At 28.9% G+C, this 15353-nt stretch overlaps 1 protein-coding gene across 3 annotated transcripts in view; it reads left to right on the top strand.

The window, feature by feature from the left end:
• Positions 1-15353, top strand: part of LOC106463940 (leukocyte receptor cluster member 8 homolog) — a 52877-nt gene that overhangs the window by 17581 nt on the left and 19943 nt on the right. Inside the window, exons 5-11 of one of the 3 annotated variants that reach the window (XM_013924029.2) lie at positions 1468-1630; positions 2407-2457; positions 4620-4763; positions 7289-7426; positions 9979-10050; positions 10703-10894; positions 14978-15104. In XM_013924029.2, coding sequence (XP_013779483.1) covers positions 1468-1630; positions 2407-2457; positions 4620-4763; positions 7289-7426; positions 9979-10050; positions 10703-10894; positions 14978-15104 — 887 coding nt within the window. The remainder of the gene's footprint in view (positions 1-1467; positions 1631-2406; positions 2458-4619; positions 4764-7288; positions 7427-9978; positions 10051-10702; positions 10895-14977; positions 15105-15353) is intronic. The other 2 variants (XM_013924030.2, XM_022391575.1) reach the window with 2 other exon arrangements.

Genomic DNA, 15353 nt, shown 5'->3' with positions numbered 1-15353 from the left:
GTATTAAAGTTTAATTAAAATATAACTAAAATAAAAGATAGTAAGAAATTAAATTATGATTGTAAATGTATGATTTCTAATTGCTTTTGAGAAGTAGGTTTAATAGAAAACAAGGGGGCCCAAAGTCAAGTGTTACTTTAATAATTGTTTTTTTCTATAAAACAGATAACTGCAAAACAATTTTCAATTAGAAAATTTAGGACAAATCCAAAAATTTACTGATAGTTAACTTTTGTTCAGCCATTGAAATGTCTGATAAATTTTCAAATCAGATAATTGGGATGATTTTTAACTTCCTGAACTACCTTTGAATTTTTGAATAATGCAGTCATTTAGGTAATGAATTTATGTTCGTAAATGAAAAATTCACATTTTCTTATCTTTAATGTTTCTATTCCGACCATTTGAAAATGTAAGTGCCAGGAACCAATCATTTCAAATTTTTACAGGGCTGTGGTCTTCTTGAGGATCCATAGTGATTAAATTTTTTAGTCAGCATATAGAAGTAAAACAATCACCAATGTGAAATAAGATTTTTTGGAGTTGACTAATTCTATGAATATTTGTATCTTGTCAAATATGTGGTGGAGCAACTTTTCATTTGTCAAGCAAAAACTTTGTAGTAATTACTGCATGATTTATTTATTTTTCTATACTTGAACTAGCATGATTTGGACAAATTAATTCAACCAGTTATTTACCACAGAATTGTTTGCAGTCCTTCATTTAGGACCTTAGAATTTTAAGTGCACAGCTATTGGATCACTTGAAATTAAGCACAATTTATAATGCTATTGGTATTATTATTATTATTATTTAATTTAGCAAACTTCCTGGTATGTACTGGTATAAATCTATGCCTGTTAAATTATTTTAAATTTAGTTACATTTGATGTCATGTGGCTGTATGGCTCATCATGAAATAATGAATTGTTTGATAGGCTTCTATGATTTTTAGGGCCTGGTCTTAGATTCTGCTATTGGTTTTTATTTTTTTTATTTGTACACACCCACCCACACACATATATATTGTGACTAAAAAATTTCAATTGCAGATTTTTTTTTAAATACTGTTCTACCTACCTTCCCTAAATTTTCTTAATATTGTTGCTGAAATTGTAAAAGATTCATGAATAATCGATTTCTTTGTTATTGTTGTATTTTTATGTGAATTGCTTTAAGTATTGCACATGTCTGATAAACATGATTTTTAGGAATTTTTTCCCATTGTAATTACTACAGCAAAAAATTGAATAGGGCAGTTTATTTTACATGATATTAATATTGATGGTATTCAGATATACTTGGTGTTAACAATAGTTTGTTTTCAAAATTCTGATACAAAAGATGTGACATAGAGGAAAATTATGGAACTTTAAATCATTAATTTTGGTTGATTTTGTTCCTTTAAGATGTAAAGTAGTGATATAATAGTGAGTTTTTGAATATTATTGTTATAAATTGTAGAAGCTCCTGGAACTGGGGGTATAAAATTCAATCTTCCAAAACGAAATGTCCAACCTGGAAGTAGTCCCTTAAATGGACCTTGTGCTAACCAAGGTAAAAATCGTGGAAGAGGGAGGGGTGGAGGATCACAACAGACTGATATTTCTGTACCTGGAAATCAAAGGTAAGTTTGCATATGTTCATGTTGTATGGCTTATTAAACTTCTGTCACTACTTAACAAAACATGCAAGTTTAGTTACTGCAAGTCTTTAACTTCTTTTGCATTTCATATATTATTTATTTGTTTTATATAAGCTCCTATACTTTTAGATGCTTTCTACTTTTGTATTTTTATTATAAATAAAGGAGTGATGGATTCCCTTTTATGATTCATCATTTGTGGACATGTGATAATGAAATTGTGACTCGATTAACATTTCCGGTTTTCATGTTTCCATGTTTCTTACTTAATAAATGGAACACCTTTGAAAAAGGACATGTAAACATTGAGCTCAGGGGGGAAAAGGTTGTTTGAACTACAGTTTATCATTTATATATCACTTACATCAGTTGAATTACTTACAAAATCTGTAATGTTTATTACAGTGAGTAGTTGTTGAGGGAGTAGAAGGCTTATTATTGATTTACAAATGGTTAATATTCCACTTTACAAACAATGTGGCTGATGGAGATGTATCAAAAGAAGAAATCTTAAAAATTTTGACTAAAAATTGTTGTTGTTGGTGGTTTTGGGAGCAGAATAAAGCCATATAACATGTAAGGCTATTATATAACATTTTTCCTGTTCAAGTACAGAATAATTAGCCTGATTTCCTCTGAAAACAGGAAATATTAAAGAATTGTGTAGTGTTTTTGATGTTTAAAAATAATATTTTTTAAGTAGATAATTTTTACAAGGTTTGAGTAGTCTGTGAAAATACATTTTAACTTTCCTTTAGCATTACTGCTGAACCAGTTTCTTATGGACATGATTGGCCAGAAAGTCTCAAGTAAGTAAACATAACCATCTGTATAGTCTTGTATCTTTTGTAAAGATTACTTTATTCATAATACAATTGAATAGAAAAATACATGTGTAGATTAATTCTTTTACAATTTCATAACTTTAGAAGTAGTTCTTCATTTATATAGCAGTTTAATTGCATTTTATAAAAGCAATGTGCATATGCTAAATACAGTGATGTGCTTTTACAGGAGTTAGATGTGGCACCATAGGTGACACGTTTAGTACTTATACGTTTCATTCACGGCAAATTTCTGACCATTTAACAGTGTATTGCCACCATGCACTAGAAAATTAAATCATAGTCCTTTCTAAGAAAGAATATTTATATAGCAAGATTAGGAAATAATGCAAAGCCAAAAGACACAGTGGTTAGAAGAAGAAAACCTTCAACATTCTCTGTGGATGCAGAAAAATGCACACAGCAAAAACATTTCAGACAGTAGATAGCTCCATAACCACACCCCAAATCAATCACGGGTAACAACATCATTTCCAAAGATAAGGCTGTAGTTGTGAAAGAGAACTCCTCCAACACAAAAATCCATTAAAGTGAAGTGGATAATAATCAAAAATTTGAAACTGTTTAGAACTCGCACGCTTACAGCGATATATCAAAGTCAATAACTATTGTCATGAGTAAGATAACAGAAGAAACTGGAGTCAACAGCACCCCCAATTGACCACACCTACTGTACTTGATTATTTAAATTATCCAAGTAATCAAAATATTGCCACTAAACTTGCTTACCCTGTCTTTGTTATGGCAAAGCTTTTAAGGCTATCTGCCACTGTCACTTTTTTTTCCTTGCAGATACTGTTGTTTGAGCAACACTGTACTAATCAATTAATTGAATGTAATCGATTGATGGGGGCCATAGATTAATCAGTTAACAAATTCCACTAATCCAACTAATCCAGTTCAAGCTGACTGTAGACAGGACTAACCACTTATATAGCATGATATACAAGCTTTTCAATGAGATCCTTTTTTCAAAGACTGAGACATAAATTCAATATATGTATGTAACTTTTCTGAAGCTGGGAAAAGAACATACTATTCAATAACAGAGATCATGTTAAAACAAAGTTCTGTATTATTTACATAGGAAATTTTAATAAAATGCAAAAAATAACAACACTGTGTTTCTAAAAAAAACAAATGTAACAATATCTACTGTCTTAAGTTTCAATGAGCACTGATCCTGGAGTACTGGATTTCATCTGTCCAATCTATGTTTATGAATTTGTTGAGGTAGATAAATGTGTGTGTGGATACTTAAAAGCTTTGCAGAAGAAAATATTATGCTAATGTGAAGGTGCATAAAAAAATGGACTAGACATAAGTGAAGGAAGATCACAGAATTCCAGTAACTCATTGAAATTCAGGAAAACAGCTTTGAAGTGGATTGACATGTATGTTATTTTATATGCAGTTAAGGCCAGGGACAGAAGAACTTTGGACATCTGTTGTTGTTATTATTATTATTATTTATGTTTAACAGTTGAACAACAGGTAGCAAACTTCTTTACTTGTGTATATTTTTTGTGAGTGGTATGTTATAGATACATAAAATGACAGAAGTATTTTTCATTGACTAGTGATTAACTTGCCAAACTGCAAGGGTCCATGGTTTGCTTCTTGTTGCTGCAAACTTATGCACTGTAGTTTGGGTTCGTGGGTATGTAATAAATGAGTGGTAGTAAAATCCTACTATTTGTTTAGAGTGGCAGTGGGTGTTGTTGACTAACTGCATTTCCACCTGTCTGTCAGCTCAGACTAATGGATGGCTTATACAGATAGTCCTGGTGTAGCTTTGTGTGAATATCTGAAACAAACATAACGTTTTGGAAACAGTTTGTAAACTTTCCCCACCAAACATTTTATAATTTTTTCTGTGATAGGAAATACAAAACTGTGACTAATATACAGGCCTCCTGTGTGTTTAATGTCCAAATTACTACCAGTTGTTGAATTGTATGCTCAGAATTTAACTCGTTGATTCTTTTGTTCATGATTTCTAATCAGATACTTTATCATTTCAAATTAAATCAATAAAATTTTACGGTATTCTTATGAATGATTAAAAGTTTGTGGCTTGTAAGTGTATTTATATGTAAAGCAGATTTTGTTTAATATTTTGTTAGGAAATATGTTAATGAAGCTTTTGAAAAGTGCAAAACTGATATCGATAAAGATCAAGTTGAAATAATATTAAAAGGAAAACTTACTAAAGCCTACAATGATGGAACAATGTGGACTAAAGAGTGGGACAAGGAGGCTTTACCTAGGTTAGTTTTTTGAAAACAAATGTTTATTCTGTTTATGTAAAAAATTCCCAGGATGGCTTAAACATTAGATTAATTATATTGCTTTGTGTCATATCTGTGCCTGTGTGGTTTTGAAACATTATCATTCATTTTTGAAAACATAAAGATTTTTCTACATTTTTTAATTTAATGACAGACAAACCACAACATGCATCAAAAGGAAAAACTTAAAACAACTGAACAGTACAAAGAACTATTTAAGCTATTATTATGCCCATTTTTTAACTTGTATGCAGCCTATTCTTTTAAAATGAACATAATCAAAGTCCATAGTAAAAAAAACTTGTTAAAAAATCATTTCATAAAATGTAACCTTCCTTAACTACTTCCTAACCCTAACTTCCCACACACTTTCTACTACCTATATACAACCTACTGTAAATTATTTGTAACTTAGGAAAACAGAAATCTCAAAAACTTGTACACTTGATGGAAATGTTGCTGTAAGAAAGCTGATAATTTCCTTAATTAATTTGTTATAACAATTTTTACTTTGTTTTCTATCTAAAGAAAATAAAAAAAAATCCAAAAAGAACATAGAGTACAAAAGAAGATTAAACATGAATTTTTGATTTGGGGTTTATTTCTGTGCATTCCAAATAAATTAGTGTTGTAATTATCCTGAATTTTTTGTGATCGTAATATGGCACTTGTAGCCCACTAGTAGGAAATTCAAAATAGTTTTGAACAAAATTATTCAATTTGAGCTTTGTAACTTCAGTACAAGTCTAGTGTTATCTATTTTAACCAATTGCAACTTCTCTAACTGGATTGCCAGTGTTATGTAAACTGCCTATATCTCAGCTTTGAGAAGACATAGATTAGTGATGTGAACATGTAATGAAAACTCATTTACTAATCTTCTCAACAGTATAAGCTATCTTGGCTCCCATTGTAGCAGAGAATTACGTAAAGATAAGAACAAATTGATAATAGCTTATCTTAGTTAATGTTATACATTGCTAATAGAAAAGGTGTTTATGAATAATTTCTGCCACAGTTACAATCAGAATTTTTTTTAAGCTTTTGAATGGCTTGCTTTTTAATTTTATATTTCATTTCAAGTATAATATTGTAATATGATATGAAGTGTTTTTCATGGTACAAGATGAGGTAGTCTTAATTAGATCATTTTGCACTTGATCATATTAAGTGTGGTTTCACTGGCAAGAACATTGTTTGTTCAGCTGTGTTTACATAAAGCATTATTGGCATAAGTAACTGCTTGAATGGACTAGGAAAATAATTGGAAAAAATTTATATATATATATAGAGAGAGAGAGATATGGATATAAAATATGTTTTATATAAAAGTTATTTCATATATTAAATGAAACTTTAGAATTAATAGAAGTAGTAGTAGTTCAGTTTGCTTATAATTTTGGTTTGGCAAAAGAGCTATTTTTACTGCACAGCAACGATTGTAAACACAGTGAAACTGCATGCTGTGTTTTCATGTCAAATCAAAGATGAAATTCAGTTTTAATGACCAAAAGTTAGTGAAAAGTTTTACAAGACATAAAGAATATGTAATTAAAAGCTAAAAAAGGTAAGTATTTTAGTAGTTTATTAAAGAAATCATATCACAGTGAAATTTATTTTATTTTAGAGAAGCTACATTATCTGTAGGAAGTTAATCTCAAACTTCAAATAGTTTCATTCCAAAAATTTTCATTGCAATGCAGTTGAAGTAACCATTCAACATGATGTACATCTACATAACTGGCATCATATTATTGAAGGTACAGAGTGCCAAAGTAGAGAATTTTCATAGCTCTTGAGTCACATGACAGTACATCGGAAGTTTTAAGTAGTTTGTTTAAAATAAAGGACTTAAAACTTAGGTAACATAAAACTTCGAAGCATAACATACATTGATAGTAAAGTTGTTTAATTAAATTTTGAAGATACACAGTGTTTTGCACAGAAAATTGTTTAAAGGGGTACCCATGTCAAGAGAATTAATGAAAAATATGAATTATCAGATTATAACATAAATTATATTAAGAGATCTTTCTAATAGTGTGTGTAAGTAATTATTTTGCACAACTATCCAGGAAGAAATCATCTAATATTATTAATTTTAGAAAGTTTGTATGAATATAATGTTTCTTGTAATAAGCTCAATAGTATTCCAGCTGTAAAATAGTATTTTATTATTATCATTTAACCTACAGTAAAGAATAGTGTTTTATTTGTTTTCAGGCTTCCAAGTTTTTAATGTTACTCTAATTAACATTATGTAAAAGAAATTAAAAATTCTTTATGATGTTATTTAATATAAAAAGTATGTTTTACATGATTAGTACAAACTGTAAAAAATGACTGTAAAGTTTAATAACAATTAAACTTTTCTAAAATATATTGCTTGTTGACGTTTTTTAATTAGAAAGAAATATGTGTGACATATAATGTGAATTTGAAAAGGTTACTTTGTTTAAATGTACAAAAATAAGTTGTTTGATTTATTTAATTTTATTTTACAGTATCCACAGTGAAAGAATGGAGAAAGAACAGTTTAAAACTGCAGCTTTGGAACAACAAACTCCTCAACATTTCCCCCACAATCAGAGTCTATTTTCCTCATCTTCGTCCAGGTCTCATGGGGGAAAGGCTCACACACGGTTAGATATGTGTACTTTATATATTACTCTTAATGACCCTCAATATTATAGTACAATTGAGTCAAATATCTCATCAGTCATGAATAAATTGGGAAGCCTGCAAAATAAAATATTTGTTTTCTAACTGAACATCTTTTTTAGACATAAAACATCCAGAAAGAAGTTGATAAAACACAAAAGAAACAAATTGATTGGGTCCATTTCCAAATCAGTGTAATCAACAACGTATAAATTTTATTCTCTTTTTCTGAATTTTGTACCTTCTACATTTTGGGAGTGGAAGTCGTTGTATTTTGATTGTCACTTTTTCTATAGCTGTATTGTACTCGTACAGTATGTAAAGGTTGCAAGTCCTTACAGTGAAGTATATGTATAATATCTTTTACCACTTTCCCTAGATATGTTGTTTATTTATGCCATATTAGTATATCTTATTAGCTAAGGTGAGAAGTTTTGGTCATGTGAAACTCTAAAATTACTTGATAGAAAATTTCCATTGAGTCAACAACTTTAGAGTATACTGTAGTTATGATTATTAATATTCTCAATACATTAAACCTGAATATAGAAGTAAGCTTAAAAATGATTAACGCTCTTGCTATGGGCTCAATTGAATCGACTGAGTTTATGACCTCGTATTGATCTTTATAGTTTCCATACAATAACTTCTAATATGTTTTTAGTATCTTCACAAAATTTTGTAAGCTTTCAGTAATCATTAAGAGTCATTTGCAGATAAAAAATCTGAATTTTTAATGAAGTATTTTTATTAAAAATTCCTCCATAAATATATAGAGTCAAAGTGTGGATTGCTTTAAGTACAAAGTGATGTCCATGTGAAAATTGAAAATACTTTTCTTCATCTGAAAAATTTCAAATTTCATTTGCATTATTTCCAAAAATTTATTGTACATTTTTCATATACCATGATAGTAAAGTAATTTTAACCCTATTGCCATGGGCATCATCTTCTACACATGTCACAAGGTTTTAGTGAGTTACATCATAACTTAATTAAACTACTTTGTTATCATGGTATATAAATAAATATGGCATAAAAATGTAGCTAAAAAAACCAAGTTTTAATAGTATATAAGTTTTACATTCTTAATTTTATAAGGCAATATTTAAAAAAAATTGAATTGTGACATTTTCTTTGTAGTCATACTCTCTTCTCTAGTTTATTTATCACCTCTCCAAGATGTATGAAATTTTATGCAAGTTACTCAGTATAATCTTGCTGTCACTCAGGCAAAGCTTAATACTTATAGCTGTCAATCTTATTTGATTAGAGAGCCATCAAATAGAAAATCAGACCCCTCTTGCCATGCTCACCAGTCACATCCTCTCTTTCAGAATTTGCCAGTAGTTCTCTCTTACATTTAAAACTATTATTTATAACCAATAGGAAGCTAAGGTTTTATTCTATCAAATGACATATCATATTACATTGTTTTCTGTGCAGAGAATTCTCAATTTTGCTTTCAGTTCAAACTTTATTCCTATGGAAAACACGTCAATAAGCTTAGCTGAATTTTTAACAGCTCTTGTTGCATAGTTAGGAAGCCAGAAAAATTGTGATAGTGATGGGACATTGTCTTCTTTTTACATGTTATTATTCTGTTTTCTTTGGTGCATTATTTAATTAAATAAAATAATTCTTTAGTGCAGTAGTACCATCAGGATAAAAAAAGTAGGGTTAAGTGTCATCCACAATCGAAGGCATTAAAAAAAAAATCCAGGTAAGTACTATAGTTCTTGTTTTTCATGTGTATTCTTTATTTATTATTAAAAAAGTAAGTAAAATGTAAAAATTGGAAATTGTTTTGATTAAACTAGGTTAGATTAGGTACAATAAAGAATAGTAATAATAATTTTTCACAAGGTACAATCATGAGTTGTCCATGCATTATGTAATTTGATATTGCAACATGCTATATGTTTGCCATTTAGGATAAACAAATCTAGCTTCATGTTACAATTTTAAGTCATTCCAGAAAGGAAGAAAAAAAGGTAATTCAGTTGTTTTTTTTTGTTGTTGTTTAGTCAGTCAAATTGACCAACCTTGTATAGAGTTAAGGTAGAGAAAATAACAGATAAAATATAGATTTACTGGGAAAAATACTTGAAATTTATTTGGAAGGTTTTAGAAATAATGCAGATAGATGAAAAAAGTATTTTTAATGTTAACACAAAAATAAATTTGCAGTGGGACTATTAAAAAAAAAAACTCAATATGTTCATGGACAAATCTTTATTAAAAAATTTGATTTTCTGTGTATAAAAGACAATATTTACTGAAAGCTGCCAAATCTTGCAAAGATACAAATATTATATTAAAAGTTATAGTATGGAAACTATGATGAGTACAAAATGGTTATGAAGTCTGTCAATTCGACCGACCCCATGGTGAGACTTTACATACTTAGATCATAACTTTCAATATTTTTTCAAGTGACTTTTGATAAGCTAACCTGTACAGTTAGAAATAAGTTAATGGGATATGAAAAAGAAAGAATTGTGTAAACTGTTTGCATATCTTTGATCTGTAGGACTTTATCAGAATCACGATCTGGATCCAAAAGTCCTTCTGTTAAGAAAGGTGGAAGGCGTCATTATCAGAGGTAGTACAATTTTTAAAAAACATTTCTGTGTGTGTCGTGTGTTTGTTTTTCCTTCCATAATGTTTAAGGAATAACATATGGATGGTTATGTTGAATTGTTAAGAACAGATAGTTAGTGAAACACTTGTTTTGTTGTTGTTTTTTCTTGTCATATACTGACATTTTGTGTGCTTTAAAGGGATAGATATAAAAATGTAAGTCTTAAATGTAAGATAGTTGACCCCTAAGAAGTATACTAAGATGTAATTGTCATGACATTTGAGCATTTGAAATGTAAATGTTTAAATGTTTTGATCTAATTAATAGTTCACTGCATCAAAAGTTGTATTACTGTTCTAATATATGTTGTAATTGGAACAGTTACTGGATAATTCTAATCGATGACTGACAAAAAAATTATTGATTGATAAACAGCTTTATCTGTAGTACTTAGAAGTTATTGTAATAAAATCAAAGAATTATATCTACAGCATAAGATTTCTTGTCAAAATTAATGAAAGTATTTCATATTATTTATAAACAGCATTTTTCTTAAGAGAACTTGGTAATGTCCTTGAAATGGCTATTTTGTGTTCCTCTGTTGTTGCCTTAAAAAAACGAAACAGATATGTCTCTAAAATTCCATCTAGAAAGAGCTTTTTATTCTATCCAGGTCTTCCGAGTCAGATTCTGACAGTAATGATGAATGCAGAGGTAAAAAACGTAGTTTAAATTCCACAGTGGTAGGACCAACTCATAAACATGGGAGAGGTGAGGGTGCTTCAAGAGGCCATGGAAGGGGTGGGACTCATCAAGGAAACAAAAAAGGACCTGGAAAAAAGGGCAAAAAGCAGAAAAACAAAAGGTTTTGTGTTTCAAAATTATGTTTATGAGACAATGAGTAGTAGTGGTTGTAGATTGCATACTCCAACTTTGGCCCTGTTCTATTAATTTTTTGTTTATACTAAGAAAAACACCTGAGAAGTCAAGTACTCTTGCAAAAAGATTCATTAACCTTCTTGCTGAGGGTAGGTCAAAGTGCACATGTCATAACCTTTTACAGTTACTTTCAAAATTTAATTAAACTACTTCATTATCAATGTATATGAAAAACATGGCATCAAAACATAGTTAATAAATCAAATTTTAATATTATATAAGATTGAATTTCTTAATTTTAAAAGGAAATATTTAAACAAATTCTCAAACTCCCCTTGTATATGTTTCGTGACATTTTTCGCTCCGACCTGCCCGTCCTGTAGTTTTTCTTTACTTCTGTCTGTTGTGCTGGGTTTAGCATAAATTACTTATTACAGTACAGATATTACTAAGATATAGTTTAATGTTTTTAGCCTTCAGTCTTTTTTGTTTACAGAGACATAAATAGAATATTAGACTTGTGTCTTTCACAAATTGCCAATAATTCTAACATTTGCTGTTACACCATTTATAGCCAATAGAAAGAACAAGTTTTAATTTACCAAATGACATAATGGTGCCCTGTTCTCAGTTGAGATTTTTAGTTATTTCACCTACAGATTGAAAGTTACTATCACCAAGTTCAACTCAAATACCTAAAGAAATTGTGTTAAGGCACTTATAGTTCAGTTAGAAAAATAGTTAAATTGTAACAGTTATAGGACATTGTTTGCTTTTAGTTTTGTTATGCACATTCTTGAAATAAATAGAAATTATTTAATTTGTTAGTATCATCAGTTTAGTACAGGAGAAGAATATTGTTTTGTATTATATCTCACTTTATACAACAATGGAAAATGTATCACTCACTATTCTCACCATATGTTAGCTTATCTATAACAATCATAAGTTTTTCAAATAGTTCTTTTATTTTAGTACTACAGAATTTTAATGCAACGGTGTAAAATGTCTAAGCTGGTGAAACAATATCTTTCAGGGTATGCTTTATTTGTTTCAGAAATTCGCGCAAGACAAATATCTAATAACTTATGAGTAAAAAAAGAAAGTAGGCTTAAGTTTAATTTTTCATTCATTTTTATAAAAGTAACTGAAATGTAAAAATTACATAATTATTAGTTTAGATTAAGCATGATAATGAAAAATGATACATTACGATAATTTGTGTGTTTCTTCATTCAGTAGGGTAACTTGATCTACGCATTTGCCAAGTGATTTACAACTTGTATTGTAGGATTATTAGTTATGTATGATTTTTTAAAAATTAAGTCAAAAGGAACGTAGACTGTTATGAGCCTTAAACTATTTAGGTTAAACAATTGCAGTTTTCCATTACAATGTGCAGTCATTTTAGAATGAAAAAAAGGGTAACTTAGATTTATTTTGTATTTTTTTATGATGGTTACAAGGTTGGTCAAACCAAAATTGTTTATAGAGTTAGAGTAGAGAAAATAACAGATAAAGTTTAAAGTTTTACTGAAAAACAGATGTTTGATATTCATTTAGCAGGTTTTAGAAGTTATGAACATGAACTTTTTAAAGTGTAAAATGAATAAAAGTATTTTTTAACCTTAATATAGATACTTTCATGGTTACATGGTGGTTTATAAGGTCAGTCAGAATGATTGAGCCCATATGGAAAGAATGAATGGAAGTACAGAACATAGTATTCTATTTGATGCAGTTTAATGACTTTTTGTCTGTGTTATGAGTAATATGGGAAAACAACACAAATTGGAAATGGAAATATATGACTAAACACTAGGAAAAGGGGCTCTAGATTTTTCCTTAACGTAGTGTTATTTGTTAAGTTAACTTAAGGTTAAAAAGACAGATGATCTGTAGATGTAAATTTTTTACATCTGCTGCAATTAGAATGTCAATTTATATTTTCATAGAGTGATGAGAAAATGTTAATACATCTCGTCTCCTTGTTTGTTGTTGGAAGAATAAAATTATATATGTTATATTATGCAGGAATTACAAGGTTCATATATCTTTTAGTTACTTCAAAATATTTCATTCATTATTTGGAAAATGTGTGTTTGATATGGCTGTATATGAGTGTCATAGTCGGGCAAATACACATTTTCTGTTTGGAGACAGCAAAATTGCTGTTGGTATATTTTATTCACAGAATTTTCAAGCTTATTTCTGATGCAAAAAAACACCTGAAATACATTGAGAAATTGCATTTTTGATTATATTACTGCTGTTATGGTCAAGTATTGGTCTAATTAACAGATGATCATATAGGCTACTAACCACAACATTTATGTATTTTCAATTAATATAAGACAGAATAGCTTAACTGTCTTTGAATCTAGTAACTGGTATGGTATCATTTTTCAGGTAGAGAAATAACGGAATTAATGGTAATTAGTTGTTCAAGCTAGTTTTGAAACAAAGAATCATTGAGTTTGTGTGTATTTACACACCTGCAAAACAGGTTGTTCAAATCCTACCTTGGGTAGACAGAAGAATTACTAGTAACCATTTTTCATTTACTTAAAAATAAGTAATTTAAAGGAAGTTACAGTTACCAAAAATTGCTCTGTGAAAATGTTTCATTGGCACAAAGTCTTTGTTGTGCACTTATACTCAATTTGGTATAATAATTGGTAGTGATACAGCAGAGCTTGTACTATAATGAAACTACCAAATGGAGGTATGGCTTCTGAGATGTATATATATGTGTGTGTGTGTGTGTGAAGAAGTTATAAAATATTTCATATCAATCATCAAATATGCTGACCCGAGCTATAGATCTACTATTTCTCTGGATTTAGCAAGTTTTTTTTTATGGTTTATTACAGTCCATTAAGAAATTTATAACAGAATTCATATCCACTACGATCTTGCTGTGTTCTGTGATATAGTTGAATAATTTTGTATAATAGATGAAACATAGCTTACACAATAAAATAATAGTTTGATTGACAACACAGGAACATTTAAAAAAGCCTGTTATAAAGGATGTTGCTTATTCTTTGTAAATTGTATAAAAGTAATTGACTGAACTACAAATTGGTATGAAACTTTTGTAAGAAATACAAGCCAGTGAAAAAATATTTGTTATAATAATCAAACTCTTCATACATACATACATGTATTTATAGTAATGAAGAAGAAGATTTGCTAAAGTATTGACTAATAATAACAATATGAATTAATTTTGATTTAAGATGTGAAAACTAGATGTTACTATCACTTAAATGTGAAAACATAAAACACCCGAGAATGTGAATAAAACATTTTATCTTCTAGAGGATAAATGCTGTTTTATTTACAAAATGTCTAAGATATTCCAGTCTGTGCTTTGTACACTTAAAAGAGAGAATAATAGTTTTCTACTTGTTGATTGAATCATGTTTTTGCATGTACTTTCTCTACTTGATATAAATTAAATTTTCTTTAATGTGATAAGATGTCATTCATCTTGCTAATATTAAAGAAGACAACTGTTACTACTGTTTCTTTATAATTTTTATATTTTCATGATTGAAGTGTTTTAAACTGAAAATTATGAATAACTCTGAATTTAAATGGAGGGAAAAACAGTTTGTTGATATTGAGAGTGAGATTAGAGTTTACACCATCTTGTTTTGTTTTTAAATGAAAATAGTTTGTGAAATTAATGTATTGTGTTAATTTCTATAAAAAAGTTTCAATTTTAAAGAAACTAGAAATTGTACTTTTTTATTTCACTTTTTCAAAAATGTTTAAGTGAACAGTCAAGACCATCAGTAATTAATTTTTAAGATAATTTTAGTCTAATACAAAAATCAGAATGAATTATTTGAAATTACAGTAAAGGTTGAAATTTCCCCATTTTAATTTTTATGGAACTTAATATTTCAAATAATGTTTAAATAAAATTAATTATAAAGATAATTTAGTGTGAACAAGTGGGAAATTTGAAATTATGGATATATTGTGCACAGTCACAGAAAAATAATGTTTATTTTATTTAGTGAGAGAAAACCCAAAACGTTTTTTTTTCTCCCTGTAGTAACAACCAATTTACAGTGGAAGCAGACCTTGCTACTTCAGAACGTCTAGAACAACGTGCAGCTAGGTTTCAAACCAGTAAAAAAGGAAAAAGCTCAAATATTGTACTCACTGTTAAAAATCCTATGGTAAGCAGTACTCCAAAACTTTTTTATAACTTTGTACATGTTTCTTGTTTGCTTTATTCCATAAATTTATTAAATAATCTGGTTTCAACACCAGAAAAACTTGAGTAAATTATTATTACTTATCAACTCTCCTTTTTGGTATTTTGTAAAACAGCTGTATAGAAAACTGTTCATTTTTTAAAAAACTGTGTGTGTGTACTGATTTTATGGTCAAGTTTAATTCAGATTCTCTCTCTCTCTCTACTAACT

This window comes from Limulus polyphemus, unplaced genomic scaffold, assembly GCF_000517525.1.
Source record: "Limulus polyphemus unplaced genomic scaffold, Limulus_polyphemus-2.1.2 Scaffold1523, whole genome shotgun sequence".
In the NCBI taxonomy this organism is placed as follows: Eukaryota; Metazoa; Arthropoda; class Merostomata; order Xiphosura; family Limulidae; genus Limulus; species Limulus polyphemus.
Note: the sequence above shows the minus strand (reverse complement) of the source record. Positions and strands in the feature narration are given on the sequence as shown.